Source organism: Thermobia domestica, chromosome 5 (assembly GCF_964235325.1).
Source record: "Thermobia domestica chromosome 5, izTheDome1.hap1.1, whole genome shotgun sequence".
Lineage (NCBI taxonomy): Eukaryota > Metazoa > Arthropoda > Insecta > Zygentoma > Lepismatidae > Thermobia > Thermobia domestica.
Genome location: NC_137458.1, coordinates 117,369,453 through 117,392,282, shown reverse-complemented (window position 1 = coordinate 117,392,282; position 22,830 = coordinate 117,369,453). Strand labels below are relative to the sequence as shown.

At 34.9% G+C, this 22,830-nt stretch overlaps 1 protein-coding gene across 1 annotated transcript in view; it reads left to right on the top strand.

The window, feature by feature from the left end:
• Ero1L (endoplasmic reticulum oxidoreductin-1-like protein) overlaps nt 1-21,648 on the top strand; it is a 76,636-nt gene extending 54,988 nt beyond the window's left edge. Inside the window, exons 8-12 of the mRNA XM_081758969.1 lie at nt 3,001-3,093; nt 5,346-5,604; nt 10,108-10,261; nt 14,570-14,715; nt 17,365-21,648. Of these exons, the coding sequence (XP_081615095.1) occupies nt 3,001-3,093; nt 5,346-5,604; nt 10,108-10,261; nt 14,570-14,715; nt 17,365-17,416 (704 nt within the window). The 3' untranslated portion in view covers nt 17,417-21,648. The remainder of the gene's footprint in view (nt 1-3,000; nt 3,094-5,345; nt 5,605-10,107; nt 10,262-14,569; nt 14,716-17,364) is intronic.
• Nucleotides 21,649-22,830: the final 1,182 nt, after the last annotated feature.

The window sequence follows — 22,830 nt, the reverse complement described above, 5'->3', positions numbered from 1 at the left end:
TCAAAATATGTCGAGAGTCAGGGAAGTTTTACGTTTCACAGAAGAATCGGGAAAAATGCAATCAGATTTTACAGAAGTATTCAGAAAGTTGCTTTTAATTAAGCACTGTTACCAATCATTACAGCTTCTCACAGAAAGTATAAAAAACATGTCAAAGAATCAAAGCAGATTCGAAAAGAAGATAAAAATGCTATGTGCTTTAAAATGATTATCTTCAAAAAGAAAGAAGTTTGAGGACCATCAAAAGGTGTTAAAATTTCAAGCTGTGAAACAAGAACAAATTTATTAAAATTTCAGATACTAGAGAGACGAAAAGTTAAACTTCTGAGTTGTAGATAACCAGAGATAGGCGACGTTATAATATATGTTTATTTGTTTATGCTTATAAATGTATTTAGGGTGCCGTTTTTTAAACTTTTTGTTTGGTATATTCCATTTGATTTATCTGTCCGTGTGGCAAAGTTGCGAACTAATGTCCTTGTTTACAAATGACGTCAGCCGTATGAAAGTGTTGCCAGATATTCTGGTTTTACTTGAGATCTCTTTCATATGGAATTTTTTCAAGAAAATGAAAAACATATCCTGAATCAAATCAAAGTTAATGGAATCAATTGTGTACATACCTCGAGTCGTTGTGCGCTGAATACGTAGACTTATTGAACATCGGATGAAACACTACAGCATGTAGATGGCTGCAAATTTAATTTTCCCATATGAATATAGAACTTAAAGAATATCAAATAGAATACGTATGTAATACGAATATTAAATTATATATATATATATATATATATATATATATATATATATATATATATATATGTGTGTGTGTGTGTGTGTGTGTGTGTGTGTGTGTGTGTATATGTATATATATACTAGCCATGCGTCACTGGGTGAAATGTTTGTCGCTTGGCCGGACATACTTTTATATACTCTTGCGATACCATGTTAAATATTTTACTTCAGTACACGGAAGTGAGTCGAATGCTAGAGGGGACAAATAACAAATAAATTTCGTTCTTTATAGCCATACGGGCTTGAAACTCTGATGAAATTAGTTAAGAGTTAGAAAAAAAGTACTCAATCCACTGTCGCTACAAATGATGGGCTATGACTGCCCATATGTAGCACGTTCAAATGTGGTGATGCGTGATCAGTACAGTAGCTCTCAGATGTCATTGTTTCTGACTTTCTGAACTTGAGTTTGCTACTTCTTAATTCACGTAGTTCCCCAATTGTTCCATGATGAAAAAATAAAATTAAGCTTTTCAATTTTACGACTCACGATTATACCTCGGAGGCTAGGAAAGGTGATGATAATGAATGAAATGGTCGAATGAAGAAAGTGAAAGGAAACGGAAGAACAATAGAAAACTCTTGCAGTAATGGTTGTCGTCCACTACAAGGCCCACTTAGCGCGAGCTGGGATCAAACAGGGACCCCACGTACCGGAGGGGAGCGCTATCGCGGCCTTTCATAATGATTGATAAACATGACATGTTAGTGGTCCAGTTGGGAGTAGAACAAGGGATCACGCACTACTAAGTCGTCTTGGTTGTATGGCTTTCTAAGCTGAGAGATGGTACCATTGTCTGTGCTTATGGAAGGTTTAAACATTATTACTTAAGTTTGCTGTACGCTGTTGAAAGTACACATGGCTGCGTCACTTTCATTTACACAACAGAACAAGTTCCGTAATTTTTATTTTATTTTTTTTTTTTTTAAGTCTGAAGGTATACCAGAAGCTGAAATCCATAGACTTCTAGCACATATTGAGAGAAGCAGATTAAAAAGTTTAAAAGTAGTCTTCTCTTTTTCCTCGTCCTTCACTCTTCTTCCACTGCTTTTGAAGTTTTTAATCCACTGGTGAATACTTCGTCAAGGTAAAACATTGCTCCCATATTGTGCTAAAAGTTTTCTATAAATTTCTTCAACACCTTCAGAACACAAAACACGAATTATGGAATGCTGTTCTGTGGTGCAAACGGACAGTGACGCAATTATGTTTACTTCGCAACAGCGGAAAGCAAACTGGAGTGGTAACGGTGAAACCTGCAACAGGCGAGGACAATTGTGCCATCTTTCGGCTTGGAAGCGTAGAATACCATACAATCAACATATAGACAATTGGAAAACTTATCACATACTTATTGAGTTACCTTTGTGCAAAAAGAAGCTTGAGATAAGTTTTTAAATAATTCAACTGTTGAATTTGGAGATTGTAACATGTACTTCGTTCAGATAAAGTGATTGAGTATTTACAACTTACAAAGAGCGAAAAAGTGGCTTGACTGGACCGAGACTCGAATCCGGGATCTCCGGCATACCGTGTCGATGCGTTAACCACTACGCTTCCCAGAACAGTCAAACACACTCTCACTCCTGCAGTCGGTGCTCATACTCAGACCACATGGCATTGTACCACAGCCTATGCTGCTGTGCTTGAACAATCCAGTGTCCATATATATTGAGAACACCTTTAACGGTTGTGATTTCATCGGTAGTGATTAACGCATCGGCACGGTATGCCGGAGATCCCGGGTTCGGGTTTCGGTGCAGCCAAGCCACTTTTTCACTCTTTGTAAGTTGTTTAATTCGCACCTACAGAGGGTTGTGGTGTGTAAAATAAATCGGTTGTTTCCTCCTTTAATTAATATATGATTGAGTATTTACTTATTTTATTTAGAGTTCGACGTTCCTTTTCAACAGTGAAGCTGTGTGAGACGCGGACCTAACGTGGGTTTCTAACAATATCTATTACTGAAAATCGAATCCGTACTTACGAACTAAAGGAGCGTAGAAATGGTGGTGTAAGTTGCCGGAGAAGGGAATGCTATCAGTTGTACTTTTGCTAAAAACTGTGTTTCCACAACATTAGTGAATTCTATATATAGAATGAACTTGAGTTTCTGAGAGATATGTGTTCGTAGTGAGGAATGTATAAAAGTATGTTGTTTGCTTATAAATTTCAATTTATTATGATATTTGATTTCCTTTCAGGAATGTGTTTGGAAAAGCGAGTATTCTATCGCGCGATTTCTGGACTGCATTCAAGCATAAATATCCATCTTTGTTCTAAATATTTATTGTCAGGTAAGAGAAATCCTGTGTATATTCACGTGGTTTGTTTTTGTATTCATGTCTAGCGTACAGAAAGTGTGTTTTGATGTATCATACAAGAATTGAGTTCAGAAAAGCAAACTAAAATGAAGTTGAGCTTACGTTCAACTTCACAGAAGTAAAGATAACACATTTGTATTTTTAGCAATAGCTTTCCGTATCCTCGGGAAGAAAATGCAGAATGATATAGGGGAAAATGTTATCACAAAGTAAGGACTCAAGAACATAGAAAAAGATTTTAAAAATAAAATATAATAAAGTAAGATAATGTAAGCAAGATGTTATTTGATAGTTATTTTATCTTATTTAACAGGTAATTTATTTGACAATGTCTCGAAGTGTATAATTTCCTGTGAATATTAGTTAGTAACACTAGTTCACAGATTTGTAGCTAGTATTTTACCCTAGTAGGCTCTAGAAACACACTCGTATATTTACACTGGTATTGAGCTATACACTCTTCTTTCAGGGTTGACAAAAACCATGGTTATTTTTTTTAAAAAATGTTTTAAATCCTGTTTTTTTGATTTAAATAATTTGCTCTATGTATTTGTATTACATATGGACAAAAATAAGTTTTTTTTTTTTTTTTGCCTTGGTGTTATTATGCAACAACGAGGTTATGCTGGAAGGGGTCACATAAGCTTAAAGCGGAATCCAAATCGCTTCTCGGCTTACATCAGAAAAATTGTCCTCCATTTGGACTCGAAACCGGGACTTAGTTGACCACAAATGCGATAAATATGCCCACTCACTCACGAATTACTTCTGATAAAAATACGTTGTACTAATCTTTACATACTTGTTAATATAATTGTTAAGAGTCATTTGAGAAGGACAAAATGACACAGTTGCACAAGTGAAACTATTATACAGAATTATATATAAATCGAGAAACTCCCGCCTTAGCCATTGAAAAATGAAATCTTTAAATTTTACGTCCCAAGCTTATGCCGGTTAGGCTAAAGGAGGCGGTGATGATGAGAGATGAGTGAAATGGTGGAATGAAGAAAGTGGGAGGAAACGGGAGAACCCCAAGAAAACCCACGAGCATGGTGTTTGTCCACACGGCGCGAGCTGGGATCGAACCAAGGACCCCAAGCACCGGAGGTGAACGCTCTACCACTGAGCCACCGCGCCCCCTACCTTAGCCATTGAAAAAATCCTCTTATTACTTTAAATGCAAAGAAATAACGGGAAAATCCAGTGTTTGCATGTAAAATTTTAAGGTCAACGTATCATAATCAGTACGGTATTAAACACTGAGGTATTAAATTACAAATTTAGTATGTAGATATCATTCAATAAAATTAAAGTCCAATCCAAGCTAATGTTGAAAGCTACGTAGGCAGTCGATAAATTTTGCCAATTTCTATCAATATATTTAAGCAACCTTAGCTTTATAAAACAACAGGCATTCAGGCAAGCAGAAAAATACAATTTGGTTTCGTTTCGTATGTTTAGGTTTAACGTCCTTACGTATCAAGGATAAGACTTTTGTTTAAAGTGACATTCGAACCGCTACTTGGTTTAGACTTGAAAGAAGGGTTATGGTTCGTCCGAGAGTTGAACATGGGACGCTTTGATTTAAAAGGTAAAAAGGAGATAAAACTAATGCAGGTGATTTGATATGTGGAAACGTCACCACGAAATTCACATGATTTAAAGAGGTTTTTTTTTTTTTTCTTTTGGTTTAAACCAGTTGGTTTTTTGAAAAAAACAGTTGGTTTAAATCACCTTCGTTTAAACCAGCCAATCCTGCTTCTTATATTTCTCCATCAGTCTGGATTATTAGTTAATTGATACAAACTTTCGTTCCTTCTTTTATTTGTTGGTTTCCTCCAAGAAAATAGTTGTTAGGCGTTTTTTATAGCGTTTTACGCCACGTAAATTTGTCAGTTGGGTCATCTTCAACAGTTACGAATCTGTTACTGACTATGCTTCGTATGGAAGCGTTTGCTTTTCATCGTGAGCATTTATTTCGGTGTATTCATATTAACGACAAAACAAACAGAAGCAAATACTGCGTATTCACTCATGCGCATAGCATTTTCTTTTAAAAATCAAAGCAAAATATTTTCTTTCTCTGCATCCGTCTTTTTTTTTGGGGGGGGGGGGGCTGTATAATCAAGAAATCTATGTACTTCTTGTTATCTAAATAAGTAAATAATTTTCAGCTCATGAAGACTTTTTCTGGTTTTATATTTGCTTGTTTCCTTTCATAGATAAGGACAGTTTGGGAATAGATGACCCAGGAGGGACTTGGGGTCCCAACTTGGAAGAATTTCAGCGACGATTTGGCCCTGATAGTACGAACGGAGAAGGTATTCTTTGGCTGAGGAATCTGTACTTTTTGTACTTGCTTGAGCTGAGAGCGCTAGCAAAGGCTGCGCCCTATTTAAGGAAAGAGGAATATTACACTGGGAATGAAGAGGAGGACAAGGAAGTGCAAGTCGCAGTCAATGATATTCTCAACATAGTCAGGTACAATTTTATTGCTTTATCTTTCCTAAATAATGTACGAGGCGGGAAACTTCCAAAACTTTTAGAACAAAGAAACGGGATTTTTTGAAAGCTAAAATTATGGAACTTGAAGATAATAGTAAAAATAAAAATATTCGGGACATGTATAAGGGGATCAGCGAATTTAAGAAAGGCTATCAACCTCGTGCTTATATTTTAAAGAAACCTGACGGAACAGTTCTCACTGATACGGATAGCCTCTTAAATAGATGGAAAGATTTCTTTGACGATTTGCTGAACACGCAGCCAAAAACTAATGTGCGTGGAGAAAAGGAGATACACACCGCAGAACCGTATATTCCAGAACCTAATCGAATAGAAGTAAAAACCGCTATAAATAAATTAAAGAAACACAAATCTCCGGGTGTAGATGAAATTCCGGCTGAGTTAATTTTAGCTGGAGGCGAAAAATTGTGGAACAAGATACACAAACTCATTCTCCTTATCTGGAACAAGGAAGAATTGCCACAAGAGTGGCTGTCAACATCCTATAAAATCCTTTCAAATATTCTGTTAGCAAGATTGACCCCATACGCAGATGAAATTATTGGAGATTATCAGTGCGGATTTAGACGAAATCGATCAACTATCGACCAAATATTTACCATTCGCCAAATACTCGAAAAGAAGTGGGAATACAATACCCCGGTACATCAACTATTTATTGATTTTAGAAAGGCGTACGACTCGGTTAGGAGAGAAACATTATACAACGTTCTTACAGAACTTGGAATACCGAGAAAGCTAATTAGATTAATTAAGATATGTTTAAGTGAATCCCAAAGTAAAGTCCGGGTAGGAAAATTTTTGTCCACGAGCTTCCACGTCGAAAATGGCCTGAAACAAGGAGATGCGTTGTCGCCATTATTATTTAACTTTGTGCTGGAATACGCCATAAGGAAAATCAAAGATAGCAACCAGGGCCTAGAGTTGAACGGCATTCACCAGGTTATGGCATATGCTGATGATGTGAATTTAATAGGGGATGATAGGAGAACAGTAGAAGTAAATGCAGAGAGCTTATTAAACGCTTGCAGGGACATGGGTTTAGAAGTAAATGCAGAGAAAACTAAATACATGGAAGTGCGTCGGGACCGTAATACTGCAAATTGTGAAGGCGTTAAAATATTAAATAATACTTTTGATAAAGTGGATACTTTCAAATATTTAGGATCAATATTAACAGACGAAAATCATATTCACGAAGAAATTAAATGTCGACTAAAAGCAGGGAATTCGTGTTACTATTCGGTTCAAAATCTCTTGTCGTCGCGAATTCTGTCGAGGAATTTGAAGCTTAAAATATATAAAACGATAATCATGCCTGTTCTGTATGGTTGCGAAACATGGTCGCTTACTCTGAGGGAAGAACATAGACTGAAAGTATTTGAGAACAGGATCCTGAGAAGAATATTCGGACCCAAGAGGAACGAGAATGGGGAATGGCGGAAGCTTCATAACGAGGAACTACATAGTTTATACGGTTTGCCCAACATTGTTAGGGTCGTCAAGTCTAGGAGGCTTAGGTGGGCAGGTCATGTAGCTAGAATGGAAGAAAGTAGAAACGCTTTCAAAGTCTTGACTGGTAGACCCATAGGAAAACGACCATTAGGAAGACCTAGGCGCAGATGGGAGGATAATATTAAGATGGATCTCGCAGAGATAGGAATACAAAGTAGAAACTGGATGCAATTAGCTAAGGATAGAAGTCAGTGGAGAGCTTTTGTGAACGCGGCACTGAACCTCCGGGTTCCATAGGCCATAGAGTTAGTTAGTTAGTTTGTTTTTAAATAATGTACGAGGAGGAATTTGAAAAAAAAATAACCATTATTATTATTATTATTCAATTAATAAGTACAGTGGGATTGAGAACATATCACTTTTTAACGTAGTCCCCTCTGTATGCCATAACCCTCCCCGCCGGTCTAGTGGCTAGCGCATGTGCCTTTGGTGCACGTGGTCTCGGGTTAGATTCCCGGTGTTAGGGCACAAAAATTTAATTTCACAATCATTCACTTCCCTTAATTATTCGTCTCCTTGAGCTTAAAGAGCGTAATCGTAGAACGTTAAACTAAAAGAAAAAAAAAATTCATTTTTCTCTGTATGCTATGCAGATATAGTTTCACTAGTGCTTTCACCCACTTGCATAGCTTGTATGACTTCCCAATCCCTTGCATGTTAGACCACTATACTCCTCTGGTGGCTGGTTTCAGGGCCTCGTCATCCAACACATGTGGTCGTCCACTATGAGGTTCATCCGAAAGGCTCACATTTCCCGAACGGAATTTCTGGAACTAGTGCCAGGTGGTACGTTTGTTCACGACATTCTCCCCAAATGTCTGGTATATGCGGTACTGACAGACCCAGTTTAAAGTCATACAACAGCCACATGTGGACAAGCTGCTTCGATACTTCCATTTCTCTTCGACACTGGACAAACTATTACTGCTGTGTGTGTGTGTGCAACTTGCCTATATTACTGAAGTTCAATGGTCAGACTAATTCTAGATCACCCGGCAGATACGTGCGTCATTTCCTTCTCTGTGAGCGCATGATTAATGGGACGTCAAAAACGTCAAGAACTTTTTTTTTTAGTTACCTTGTATATTTTTTTCCCCTTCAGTTTACATATATTTGCTTCAGTCGCTAGCTTCTCTATTTTCAATAGAAGTTTTCCATAGAGTTCCAATATTCATGAAACAGGATCTCGTGTGATTTCTATTTCTCATCAACAACAATATCGGGATAGAAAAAGAAGGTTAATTTCTCCTTTATATCTTGTAATTCTTTTGTTAATAGCTGGTTTACATCACAAAGTTACAGTTCGTTCGCGAAGAAACTTGGAGACACAAGTCAGGCTGCCTTTTCGTACAAGTCAGTCTTATCTTATGCCACTCCTGTGCTTCCTAGAGATCAGAAGGAAGTATCTGCCACAGCAAAACTCGATCACGAAAGACAAATAACTCCGAGTCTCTAAGGGAATTCATAGTCAAAATCTAAAGTTGAGAAACGAGCTCCCTTGTGGCGAAGCGGTTAACGTACGTACCTTTGGCGTGGAAGACTCGGGTTCGATTCCCGGCAGAAGCTCATGTTCGAATCCCGTGTTAAGCTGTAGGTCCACGTCTCATATAGCCTCGCAGCTGGAAGAGACGCTAAACTGAAATCAAATCTAACGTTAAGAAAATAAATTTTATTCTTCAGTTTATATAAAATTTTAATAATTTGTAAGCTGATTATCGTTTACAACTGAAAGTATAAGATTAATTATACGTATTTTCTCTCTCCTTTTAAAACATTTCGTAACCTCAGTATGGATACTGATAGCTAAGGTTGTATGTAAGTCAATGTCTAATTAGTATAATTGTTTAAGGAATTCCACAACTGTCCGAATTACTATTCATTTTTATCATGATCTTTCAGTTCAACAAAGCAAGGAATGTTGCTCAACAAAACCTCTACTCCTTCCTTGTTTACCTTCCAACTTTTATGGTACAGACCCCAAGTCAACACTATCAATTCTAACAGATACCATTTTAAATTTTCTCTTTCTACAGAAAGTTGAAATGGAACTTAATCACTGAAACCAAATTTATATAGTTTTAAGTATATTAAAACATTATTATTATTATTATTTATTTATTTTATTTATTTATTTTGACCGAAGGACATTTCGATAACATTACGAGAAACAAAACCCTTAGTTGTGGTAGAATGCACCCTAGCAGCATAAAAAAGTACTTTGTGGTTACCTTCCTTCGAATTCTTTCGAATTAGTTGTTTGTCTTGTAAGTGTGTGAATCCAAAAATGTGATAAAACTTTCAATTATATTTCTGCCTTTCATCATTGTGTTACTAGAAAATCCAGTGCTAAATCTAAAGATTTCTCTGCTGAGACATTTAATTGGGCACAGTATACATTGTACGTATAATGTTAATTCAGCAGTTCGGAAATTCAAAATCCAAACATTGCAGAATTATAGAATGAATTAAATATAATTACAGTTGCTGGATTAAGGGTTTTTATTTTAGGAATTATTCCCCTCGTCCCTTAAAAGACAATAGTATTAAAGGCTTTGTTGTTTTTGTTTTGTATTTACTTGTGGCAGTGATTGTTTGTCACATTATCTTGTTCAGAGAATGCTAGTATGTATTTTACTTAATACAGGGATGCAAATAAGCAATAAAATTTTACTAGCCCAAGAAAAAAGCTTCTATTCCACATCCCAATCGTGATTCTTATAGTCTTTACTGTAAAAACTCACCCGCACCGATGAACCACTCGCCGCGAGCGAGTGGTTATTTACATCCCTGTCTTAATACATTTCTATATAATGTGGAAATAAACACTGAAATTTGGTAACAAAAGTAGTAAAGAATATGCATTGATTGTCATAAAGAGAATATACATAACTTATTGATTTTAAAAATAAATAAGTGTGTTTTTAAATTAATTTATTTTTGCAGTTCCTTTCCTAATCATTTCAACGAAAGTTCCATGTTCACGGGTGGAGATGAGGCCAGTAAATTGAAAGAAGAATTCCGGCAACATTTTCGAAATATTTCACGTATCATGGATTGCGTAGGTTGCGATAAATGCAAATTGTGGGGAAAACTTCAGGTAAGTATAATAATTACTTGGTTAAGAAAGGACATAATCACAACTTTCCAAAATTTCTTATTTTAACTCGTGATTGTAATAGTTGAGTTGAGTTGAGTTGATTTTGAGTTTAACGTCCCTTTCAGCAGCCAGGCTATATGAGACGGACCTACTGGTTAACGTGAAATTTGATCCACATGAGCTCCGCCGTGAATCAAACCCACGTATCCCACGACAAAGACGCGTACAATTGTAATAGTTGCATTTCCAGTATTGAGTAATAAAATTCAAGGTACTGTTGATCGGGAGTTACGTAAAACATAATGAAATATGTGGTGACGGGCATTTTGTCTTGTTGGAGTTTGGAAAAGACTTATTAACGAAGAGGAGTTTGAACTTAGAAAGGATCTGTGTAAACACATTTTGTATTATTTTACTGAATACATTTGTAGATTAAACTGTTAAATTATGTAATTCTAGTGCTGTACCGAGGTGGATACATCAGGTTTCAAAAAGAAAGAATAGATTGCAAGGATTTATTTCATACAAACTGTGTAGGACAGAAACATATTCTAAGCGCACCATCCATTCATTTTATTTTACTTTATTTTATATCTTGTGCTGCAAATGCTCTATTTACCGTAGATGTTCATTTTACTCTGACCTCACTCACCCTCGCCCACGCAATGAGTTAGCCCTCGCCCTCGTTCAGCGCCACCCTCGTGCTGGAAATTTGTCCTCGCCCTCGCGAAGGGAGTTGTTCATTACCCTCGCGCACCCTCGTCTTCGCAGTGAAAGTTGGTTCTCGCCCTGGCAGTGGCAGTTGGCCCTCGCCCTTGCGAAGGGATTTGTCCATTGAGGGTGAGAAAGCCCTCGCGAGGATCAGATCCTCAATTTTCCAGCCTATTTGCTGAATTATTTCCTTAACACAGTCCTAAGAAAAAAAAAAAAAAAAAAAACTAAACATACCATCGTATAACTTACTACGGATCACTTAAAATTGAACAAATCATTGACTACTCCACGCTTAATATTACCATGAAAACTTTCAGATAAAATTTCAATAATTTCAATAGAAATTTCTTAACATCATTCGGTGCAAACTGGTGTTGCCCATGAGACGAGACGAGACCAGAAATAAGGTTTATCATCTCGTTTCATAAATTTTATAGGTCTCGTCTCGTCTCAATTCTCGGAAACTTCTTTATTGTTGTCGATTCTCGACGACTCACTTCTCGTCTCGTTCTGTAAATTTACGTACAAAATGTATTCCTTTATCTAGAAGGTCTCAGAATCCTTCTGCGTCACGAGAGTTGTAAGATGGGTGTATCTAACAACATTTAAATTATATATATTATTGAAATATATTGAGATTTGAGTATCTTTAAAGGCTCATAAATGCTCTTCATTCTGATCGTACAATTACTTTTATCAATTTATAGATTTTACGTACGGATTATTTAGCACTAAAGTAGTGTTTGAGACCAAAAACTTGAGTAAACTAGTGTTGCTCACGAGATTCAAAAAAAATCCTAGAAATGCGTGTTGGTTGGTGAGTAAGTAATATTGTCTATTGTCTAATAATAATAATAAAAAAAGATAAGAACATGTGTTCGACCGAACGTTAGTACTACTACAAAAAAAAAAAAAAAAAAAAAACTAATAAAGAAATTATCATATTTAATGTATTATAGAGGACAATGTGTCTTTAAACACATAATTAAAAGTAGAGGCTGCTCCTGAGGGAAGTCATATAGTTAAAAATTTTAAAGCTTTCTTGCTTCAAAGTAAAGGGGGAAAAGGTAATCTAATAGACTTAGAAGGTGCAGGGCTCGATTGGGAACACTATTGAGGGACCCCAGATTCCCAACTAACTTGTATATATATTGCATATACTATATTGCCCCAAGACACACACACACACACACACACACACATATATATATATATATATATATATATATATATATATATATATATATATATATATATATATATATATATATATATATATATATATATATGGGGGGGGAGAAGATAAGAAAAAAACACACAAAGAAATAGCACCGAGGCTATATCATCCGGATGTTCATGAACATATCATATCACTTAATATCTGTTTTTACAGCAGGAGTTGGAAACGTAAAGAAATAAACTAGTACTCAATCAACTTCAGAACATATTGCTTGGTTCCAGAAACTTAATACAAACTATTCATTTAATAATTAAGCACGAGCCCAGTTGAAAGAAATGAACCCAAGTCCGAGTGAACGCGAGCCCAGTTGAGAGAACTGAGCTCGAGCCCAGTGCAAAATGGCCATCTATGAACAAAAGTCATTCCGTCAAGTCTTTTTCCATCTGACTCTTTAAACATGACAGTGTAGACACTTTTTATCTAAAAAGTCTACCACGCACAGGCAGGGCAACAATGAGGCATACTCGCTTCTAAACGTAGCGCTATTTCTATCCGGAAACATTAATGAAAAACATGCAAATATTATGTTCATTTGCATTATTATTTTTAATAATCATGTGGAAGTACACAAAAGAAATTGTCTACTGCAATTAAATGAAAGGAAGAATATGACCAGTCTGTAATCTTGCTATGACATCAACTTTTCTTCTAGGGGACATGGCAGATCTTATTTTAAATATTATGTTCCTCCAAAAATAGTCAAACACCAAATTCAAAATAGTTGTTGTTAAGGAAGCTTGTCCTCCTCCCTCGTGTGCCCTCGTTCTCGTTCTCACGAAGCAAATTGTTCCTCGCCCTCGCAGTGAAAGTTGACCCTCGCCTTCGTACACTTTCACCCTCGCCCTCGGAATGACAGTTGGTCCTTGCCCTCGTTCACCCTCGCCATCGCGAAGAGATTTGTCCATCACCCTCGTTCACCCTTGCCCTCGCGAAGGGAGTTGTACATCGCCTTCGCGCACCCTCGCCCTCGTGTTGGGAATTTCTCCTCGCCCTCGCGCACCCTCGCCATCGTTGTCAAAACTTGTCCTCGCCTTCTCGCACCCTGTCCCTCGCGAAGGTAGTTAACCATCGCCCTCGTGTTGGGAATTTCTCGCCCTGGCGTCATTGTGGGCGAGGGAATTTGAGAGTGAGGATGCTCTCGAGAAGGCCACCCTCGCGAGGGTGAACATCTCTGCTATTTACATCCCATTTCGTAGTAAATATGGGCTTGGGTTCTATAATTACTTGATACATTAGCTTGCAAGAGCAGAATCGTGGTATTTAAAATAAATGTTTGGTTTTGTCTAATATATTAAGTAACTTCCGTAATGATATTTAGTACGGTATTCAGTATAGCTTATTATGGAAAGGAGAGTTACCATTGGGCCTAAGCTGCAAAATAGCTTACGGACAAATGTCATATGGAGTGTAGGTGAAGCAAAGAGAAATTTACTCTGAGTTTCAGTGCCTTAGGTACTGCACATATTGTCACTGGAATAACCAATAGGCATATCTCAGATTCCATTACTTTACTTTGCTCAACTTACGCCTTTGGGTCATGTACCATATCTGCTATCTCATCAACTTGATATCTCAGGAAATGAAGCCTCTGTCACCTATGCTTCTCGCAGCGATCTGTAGATCTCGTAAAATCATATAAAGTACTCGTGTTAACTCAAAATAGCAATTTTTGACATAGGTCTATTGATTATTCCAACGAAGATATTGTCGTTATTTACTTAATAAAACTAAGTAAACAGAGAAAAATGTAATGGTAGCCCGCGCACTGTTTGGCTAGGAGGGTAGTTATCAAAGAACCCAATACTCTTTTGTTAATTTTCCTCTGTTATGTAGTGAAATTCATCATAATAATCCAGTTTTTGGTTTAATTGGATAGTATTATATTTGACGGAAAAGCTTTTCTTTGAAACAGAAGTGATATAGTTCAGCACGACTATACATTCATTGAACCCAATTTCAGGGAACAAACAAGCAACTCAAAATGGTATAAATAAAACATGCTAATTTCGAATATAGTTTTGGGGCCGCGTTGACTCAGTAGTAGAGCGTTTTCCTCTGGTGCGTGGGGTCCCTTGTTCGATCCCAGCTCGCGCAAAGTGGACTTAGTAGTGGACAAACACCGTGTGCGTGGGTTTTCTCGGTGTTCTCCCGTTTCCTTCCACTTGCTTCATTCCACCATTGCATTCATTCCCATCATCACGTCTCCTTTGTCTATCCGGCATAACTGTGGGACATAAAACTGAAAGATTTCATTTTATTTCATTTCAAATAGAGTTCTGTTTGTTTTTTTTTCTCTCTCTCTTTCCAATTGTAGGTATGCACAATAATATTTCTGCTTTTATCTTTTTCTTCAGGTGCATGGCCTGGGTACTGCGTTGAAGATTCTGTTCTCTGGGAAATTCGATGTAGACTCAGAAAGTGGTACTTTAATCAACATAGAAAAGAAGAATTTCCAGTTACAAAGAAGTGAAATTGTAGCATTGTTCAACGCGTTTGGACGGTAAGTTGTACTAACAATATTGGTTGATTTCTCAAAAGGGACATACATTGAAAAATGTGCTTTCGAAGTCGAAAAGTAAAATGTTTAGGTGCTTTAAAAAACTAAACATATTATCAGGACTTGTATTAGGCTAGTAAATATCCAGACATACTTTTTATAAAGTATACAGTATTTTGATACTGTTGTTATTTCAGGAAATTGTTTTGGTTATTGTAGTAAATAAGAAGTATCATTGAAACACTTGTCTCGTGAAATTGCATCTATTTCGAAGAAGTTTATTGTGCAACAAAAATGTTCTTTTAATATTACAAGATTTGTTAATGGGGTTGCGATGTTTAAAATGTGTTGAATGTCCTAAACAGGAATATATTACGTGCATTTTAAATTATTAGTTCCAAAATTAAACTGTTTGAATACAAGGATGAGTTCTCACAACTACAACAATTGATTTGAGGATATCGTGTATGTCACACGACCATGAAGGAGCTAAGTAATAGAGGTTGCTGTCAATTGTGTTACCGTCTAACAAGCTCCTATGAGCAGTTTAGTAAACCTCGTGAGGAGATTATGACATTCCTTGTGGAAATTTCCTCTAAAAATGAACAACATGCTATAGTATAGCCTAACCGCAAGATAGCATACCAATCGACATCATCGCAACGGAATGATTGAAGTGTGTGGTCAAGCTCGTGTATTACGAAGAACTATTCACAAGCGGTTCCGCAGAGTCGAATGCTTGCTGTATGTGGAAGGATCCATTTAAACATGCATTTTTATCACCTAAACTTCTTATTTTGGTTGAAGAACACGTGAAGGTAGATTGTTGAGTAGAATAGAAGTTTAGCGTCAGCAACAGAACCTTATAAACTCTTACATACGATAGAATAAAATATAGTAAAATATCTGCCTATTGTGTGCCGCGTCTGTTCTCTAATAACAGCCACAATTCTTTACTTGATGTTTATTTGTACTATATAGTCTACTAGCAGCGTTCACCCCGCTTCGCTGCGGTCACCCCGGAACGCAATAAACTTTGTTACTTAGATAATTTTTACTTTTTCGCTTTCAAGTGATATGATAAAAACCATAGAAGATTGCAGTAAATGTTAACATTATATCGCCTGTCATTTATGTTAACCCGCCCCGCTTCGCTGCGGTCACCCCCGAACGCAATAAACTTTGTTACTTAGATAATTTTTACTTTTTCGCTTTCAAGTGATATGATAAAAACCATTATAACGCCTGTCATGTATGTTAACCCGCCGAGTGACACGGTCATGCGGGTTGCATATAAATACGTTTATTTTTATACCTATGATGAACTAACAAAGGATTTGTACGTAATGGACACCTGAATGGTCAATTATCTCAAGACACTGGTAATTGAAAATTAAAGTGATATGATAAAAACCATCTAGGGTCCAAATCCTAATAACCCCCCAAAAATAAAAGAAATTGGTTCAGCCGTATTAGCGTGATGAGCGGACAAAGGATTTGTACGTTCTCTTTTATATATATAGATTATGTTTGCACATGTCACTTATCCCGCTTTAATACTGTTAGCTTTTGCTGCTGTTTCATCTCTGAAATATACTTACTACTGATAGATTTTCGCCTGCTTGTACGCTATCTGAGAAACTTGTTTTCGACTCAACTTGTTTATTCGTCTATACTGCAAGTAATATCTTAACCCTTGTTGTAAAACATCTGCAGCTTCAGTCTCCATTCTGGTGTAATTTTATCCGAATAGATTATCTGTTGTGATTCATTATTTTTTCGCATCAAGTTTGAAAGTTTTGATACAACATTCTTTGGACAGACATTTTATTGTTTATTGAAGTTCATCGTCCCTTTTTAGCATGGAATTACAGCTTAAGGTAAAATCCGCTGTAATGTCTTCGAATTCCACCGGAAATCAAACGTGAAACCACGTGCGGTAAAGTTACACTTGCTAGCTACTACACCAGTAAGGAGTGCTCTTTGGATAATTTATAAACGCATATCATTATCGTTTTCATACATCGTCAGCTTAAGATCATTACAAATTGCAAACAATGTTGAGCAACTATAAAATGATTTTTCGGAGACAGTTTTAATCAGAAACCCTCTTTCGATTCCGCGCCCGGAATAGTTTTTTCGAGGAAATCAATTCTGGTTCTGGAGTCGAAACCCAGTAGAATTCATTCATACCTATGGTTTTGTTATGATTAACAGCCCTAAACAATTCCAGACTATAAATCGTAAATGTGATTAAAAATAACATTTTGGAGTTAAAGGAATGCATGTAAACATAAGAGTCGCTAGCAAAAATTATGGCATGCTTTCTTCTACACAGATTTATGCTCGTAGTGAAAAGTCGACTTTTACGGGGAATATCAGTTTTGCATATAAAGTAGTTTATTATTATTATTATTATTATTATTATTATTATTATTATTATTATTATTATTATTAATTAGAAGCTTTTGAATACTCACCACAAGCAATAACTTTAGAAACTAGGGACACTTTAACATATCAAACATTTTAGTTTTCTCGCACTCTTCTCATTCAGCTTTGTAATGTTACTGATGCCAGTTTACATGTTAAAGACAAAGTTGCTTGACCATTTTAATCTTAACAATGTAATATTTTTCCCTTTTCTTTCAGGTTATCTAATAGTATACATGAGCTTGAAAACTTCAGAGAAAAACTGAGATAACAGTAATGTATTTCATTGGCCATTTCCTTTTGATGTGTTTTCTGTCAAGTTAAGACAGTGACTGTTGTAAATAATCCAGACTTGTACATCACATTAAGTCTAGTACTAATTTATTTTATAGTCCCTGGAAGTACCAAAAGCAACTATGACTTTTGTCTGTAGTCATTTGTTTTATTCATGAATTATATTTATTTCAGAGGGTTTAATGAATTTAAGTTATGGGTACAATCTGTCTGTGATATAGATATATTTATATATGGTGTTTTAAAAGTCGTGTATTGTGTAAATAATGGAAAGGTAGTGAATTTGAAGAAGTGTAGAATACTGTCAACAAAAAATGCATGTTACAAGTAAATTGGTGCTACGTAGTCAGATTTTTTTTTTTTTTTTTTTTTTTTTTAAAGAAGGAAAATAGAAAACTGTAAATAGTTTGCAATGATGAATTGTGAGTTTTATCAGTACATTAGTTTGTAAGGCTGAGAAAGCTTTTAAAGACGGGCTTGGTGTATGCATAATTTTGAAGAAGTTAAAATGAATAATGGCTCGCTTATAAAGTTGAACAGGTTGCCTGTGAGCAGCGTATTTAGTTGCAGGTGTTGAAATTTACAACTAGCGTTAGATAAAAGCAAATTCTGGTGTACCTTTTATGAAAAATAGATTTTTTTTTTTTTTTTCATATTTTGTTAGTTGTACTTGATTCATAATGAAAATTCATCTCCTGTGTAGAAATACGTTTTCTTAGTGATTTCATTATATAAAACGGAGGAAGAGATTATTCAGTTGGAAATCTTCGAAACAAATGCCATGCTTAAATATATTGTTGACATTATTGCATACTCAGAGATTCGTACTTGGGTTGCATGCTAACAAGTAAAAAATTTAATGTATCACTGTTTTTGACTGTGAAAAATCGATCAATTGTGGAATTGTATCATTTATTAAGGACATTTAAGAAGTATTGTAATTTGATATTTTGTTAAGCTGACAACTAGTTTAGTATTGATGATACGTATATATATGTCAATCCATGACATGTGAAGAACATTTTTTTTTTCTTTTTTGACATGAAGCTATTCTATTTTGTAATCATGCCACGTATACATTGATACCTGTGCTGCCGTTAAGAGTTTAGATTGCAATGGACAGTAAAATACTAGTCTCATTGATGTCATTGTAAAATATCTATATTTTCACTGTATTATTTTGTGAAGGTGTTTACTTTTTCCACACATTTAATAGATTCCGATATTGATGTTGTTTCCATAGCACTTTCTTGTTTTACATTTTATCAAAAGCAATCGATAAGTGAAACATAAATATTTCAATTTTACTACATAATTTATTTTCTTTCCAAATACTTCAATACTTTCCAATTGTATTTTCAAGGTATTCTGATTTATTGAGAAATAATGTTTCCAACTTAATTTTATTCCTCGATGTAATATATTGAAGATTGGACTACTCAACAATGAGGGTATTATGACCACTAAATATTCAGAGTTGTGTCTTGAATCCAGTAAAATATTGCATTCAGCATGGGTACTTTTTTCTGTAGTATTTCGATTTGTGGAGCAGGAATAGCCAGTTCTTTAAATAAATTATATATAATTGTTTTTAATAATTTAGTCAGAGTAGAAATATATTATTATTAAAATGTCTCAATGAATAATAGTATTTAAAAAAATAAAGCTTTACTAATGCTCGAGAGGTTATACCATGAAGAAATAGTTTTACTAATATTATTTATTACTTAGTGCGAAACCAATCACGATTTGTGGTATGCTTTTTATCATTTCATCAAAAAACAGCCGGGAGATTCTGATATTAAGTTGATAGTTTCTTTTCGTTTTAGCTGACAAACTTCATTTTTTTCGTCAAGAGTTTATTACTTTTGTTCATGTGCTTGTTCGATATTACTACTTTACTTACTTAAATTGTATGTCTAGTATATTAGTGTTTTTATTATTGTTACAATATTCAAAATAACTAGAAATGAAGAATAGTTTCAAATTGAAAAAATACAACTGCCTAGTATTTAACAAAATACTGTGAAACAAAGTTTTTTAAGTATCTTTCAATCATTTTTTTTCACCCGTAAATAATGTTACGTTTGTAGTTACTTACGTGTCAGTGCTTAACGTGAATGTATTAAAATTCAAGCAATTCTCCACCAGTTATATTTTTTTGTAATATGACTTTATTTTTTGATAGTTTCGTGATCTGCTTCTTTCGTATAGAGCACACAGTTTTGCTTGAAAGTGCTTTCATTCAGTTTTCCAACCCATTTCCTATATGCGAAAGGGTTCAATAATAATCAATTATCTCCTTCCAAGGATCGTACTGTCAAATACTACCTACTTACTTCTTTTTAGTATAGTAGTAATTATTGTTTGCTAGTAATACGACATATTAATTACAGGTTTATTAATTTGTTTCCATAATCAGATTACGTCATGCTGGTTTCAGTTAACTTCATCACTGTTTACCTTCTGAACGCGTACACAGAACACATGAATTTAACTTGTTCTTTGTTATAGTGCAGTATCGATTGTCTATATACATGCGCTATTTACACGCCTGACCTATGTTCGTCGCGTTCCTTCTCGATAGTGCCAGTGCCAGGTTGCCATAAATAATTTAACTCCCTTTTGGTTGCTTCACTATTACTGCTACATATCGGCAGTTCATAAGTTGTACAGAAGTAGCGTTTAATTGTAAATATATAAGTAAATTGTTTTATTGTGTAAAAACAAGTCACTGTTCTCTTTTTTCGATAAATGTAATCCCAAATGCTACGAATTATGTTTACATTAATGGTTGCAACAGGTTTTATCCTGTTACCCAAACCCGAATTTCGTGTATGCTTTCAGGAGGAAGAAAAAGTTTTTTGATTTTGCTCTATACAAGGCCTAGGTGTTAAACCAGGCGATTGTGCTGGCCAAAAGATTGTACCACCACGCTTAACCCAAACCCAAGTGTCTATTGAGCAATTCAAGTTAGAGGAAACTTCAAATCGTGTGCAATAGATTCCACAAGTGATAATATCATATACTAGCAGAGCAAACATCATCATCATATTTTTGTAAGTTTTCTCCATTCTTTACAATTCAAACGTTATTCTGTATTACTAATGTGTAAACTATATTACAAAAGGTAGCCAACTATAACGTTATAGATTTGGTTCACAAATGTCACCATAAAATGTCACAAAAACACAGATGATCTTATTTCACAGTGTTTTGTAAATTAGCTTGCTGTGATTTTCAAATCTTGATATTGTTCCTTGTTTCTACATTGTTTAAAAATTGTAAAACAAGAATTTACTATGACCTTCTCTTAAGATTCTCTTAAATTTTCGTCAGCCCATTTAATATTAGTCTTTTTTTCCTCTTTGCATTACTGTTTAGTCTTATTTGGTTTGTTTTATACGGATCAGAAGTAATTAGCCAATAAATATTCAAATCCTAGTTTTAGTATTGTGAAGAATTTCCGATGAATCACTAAATTAAATAATTTTGTATTTTGAAGTATTAAATTTTATAAGTGGCGTTGTTTGTAAGGCTGTACCTCTTATTACGTAATACGAGAAATACTTACATATACATTTATATGGACTCATTACAACATATGTTTACCTTCCTTTAGTATAAGGGAAAGTGTAACCTCGTCGCAAAAGAATCACTGCTGATTTAAAATTTCTCTAAGAAGAATAGATATTTTGTTACAAATTAAGGGATAAAAGGATACAACCAATATTTTAAAGCAATAAATCACCTATAAGGGTAGTTCAGTAAAATTCAGTCTTGAAAGGAAATTCACATTTTTGCACTTTCTACTTTGTTACAAGTTTACTTTGGTCGGATTTGACTAGTTTTAAAAACTATCAAATTAGTGTAATTGATATTTAAATTAGTTATAACGTTATCTTAAGATTTTCTCTTTAATCAGCGTATATATGACAAAAATTATCTGAACATATCTGGATACACTGTAGATATGTCGCAGATCATTCGTTTTAACACGAGTAAAATGTCAGAGAGCTGATTACTAGGACAAACTTTCTGTACTATTCTTAATAATGTATCGTAGTATTGTCTTATATTTAACAATTACTTGAGGAAAGGTGTGTAGTACAAAAGCATTGTCTTATGTGTCATATTGTACGATTTTTACTCTATCTAAAATTTTAAATAAGTTTCTATTTGTTATTAGTATGTTTTTATATGTGAGTTTTATTCATAGTAAATGAATCATTTTCTCCTAAAGAGCCAGAAATACATGTTTAATAGAACATCTACGTATATAAACCGGTTCATATAAGTTGAATGATAATGAGAAATCAAGCTAGAGACAAAGTGAAACATTTGACAAAAAATGTGATTGCAACTATAAGTATTATAGGGAGTTACTTTTTCTTCAGTTCTTCCAATAGTATATTGTGCATACCGCTTCTTTTTTCTCACTTACCAGCATTCCTTATTGTGAAAAGTTGAGTGAAATTACGTAAGGTAAGATTTAGATATTTTTGTCTAACACACACATATACACACACATGCACAGAAACACTACACCATTATTAAGTATTTACTTACTTAGTGTGAATAAGTATTTATTAAGTTTACAGGGTTTTATGTCTTCGTTATTACAAGCGTTTTTCAATTTCCAGTGAATTTTTAGTGTTGTGCAATTTTACACGAGTATACTTAGTGTTCGTAGCATACTGTAAGGGCTGATCAGTTCCTCTAAGCTCATATCTGTGAAATTGGGAAAGTGTAGCTTGAAAATAACCATCGTGAACCTAAATAGTCCTTAACTACAGTTAAATTACAGTTTTAAGTAACAGTTTAGCTTTTTCCCGCCCTTTTGTCATTCATGAATCTCTATGGAATGCATGCTAATAGAAGGAATTGTACATCGATTCAACCTGAGCTTTAAAATTTTTATATTGTAATAAGAAGTGTAATTTTCGAGTTACATTTATTATTCATAAAAATACATAGTACGTGATTGTCTGCTCGATTGAAATTACATTTATTAACACATTCTGGATGAGCAACGGTCTATACTCCTCGTGAAACTAATGTCCAGTAAGACGGACAGCGGGCATAGCCTTCTTTTGTTTCATATTTTTATAGCAAGCTTTGTAGTTTTCAAACATGTCTAAAATAAATACAACTTGATTTTTCTATGAATTTTGGAAAAACACCAAAAAATCATCTTGTGGTGGGAGAAACAGTTCGTTTGCAATCTATCTCACAAGAAATGCTTCCCGGCTGTTAACAGGTTTGGAAATTTAGCTGGTTTAGTGGGCCTCTTGAAGGTGTGACTGTTCTCAAAGTTGAAGCTGTTAATAGCAATAAATAACTACTTTATTTCAAATAAGGATTTGAGAATTGTGACTCAGGCTATTATAT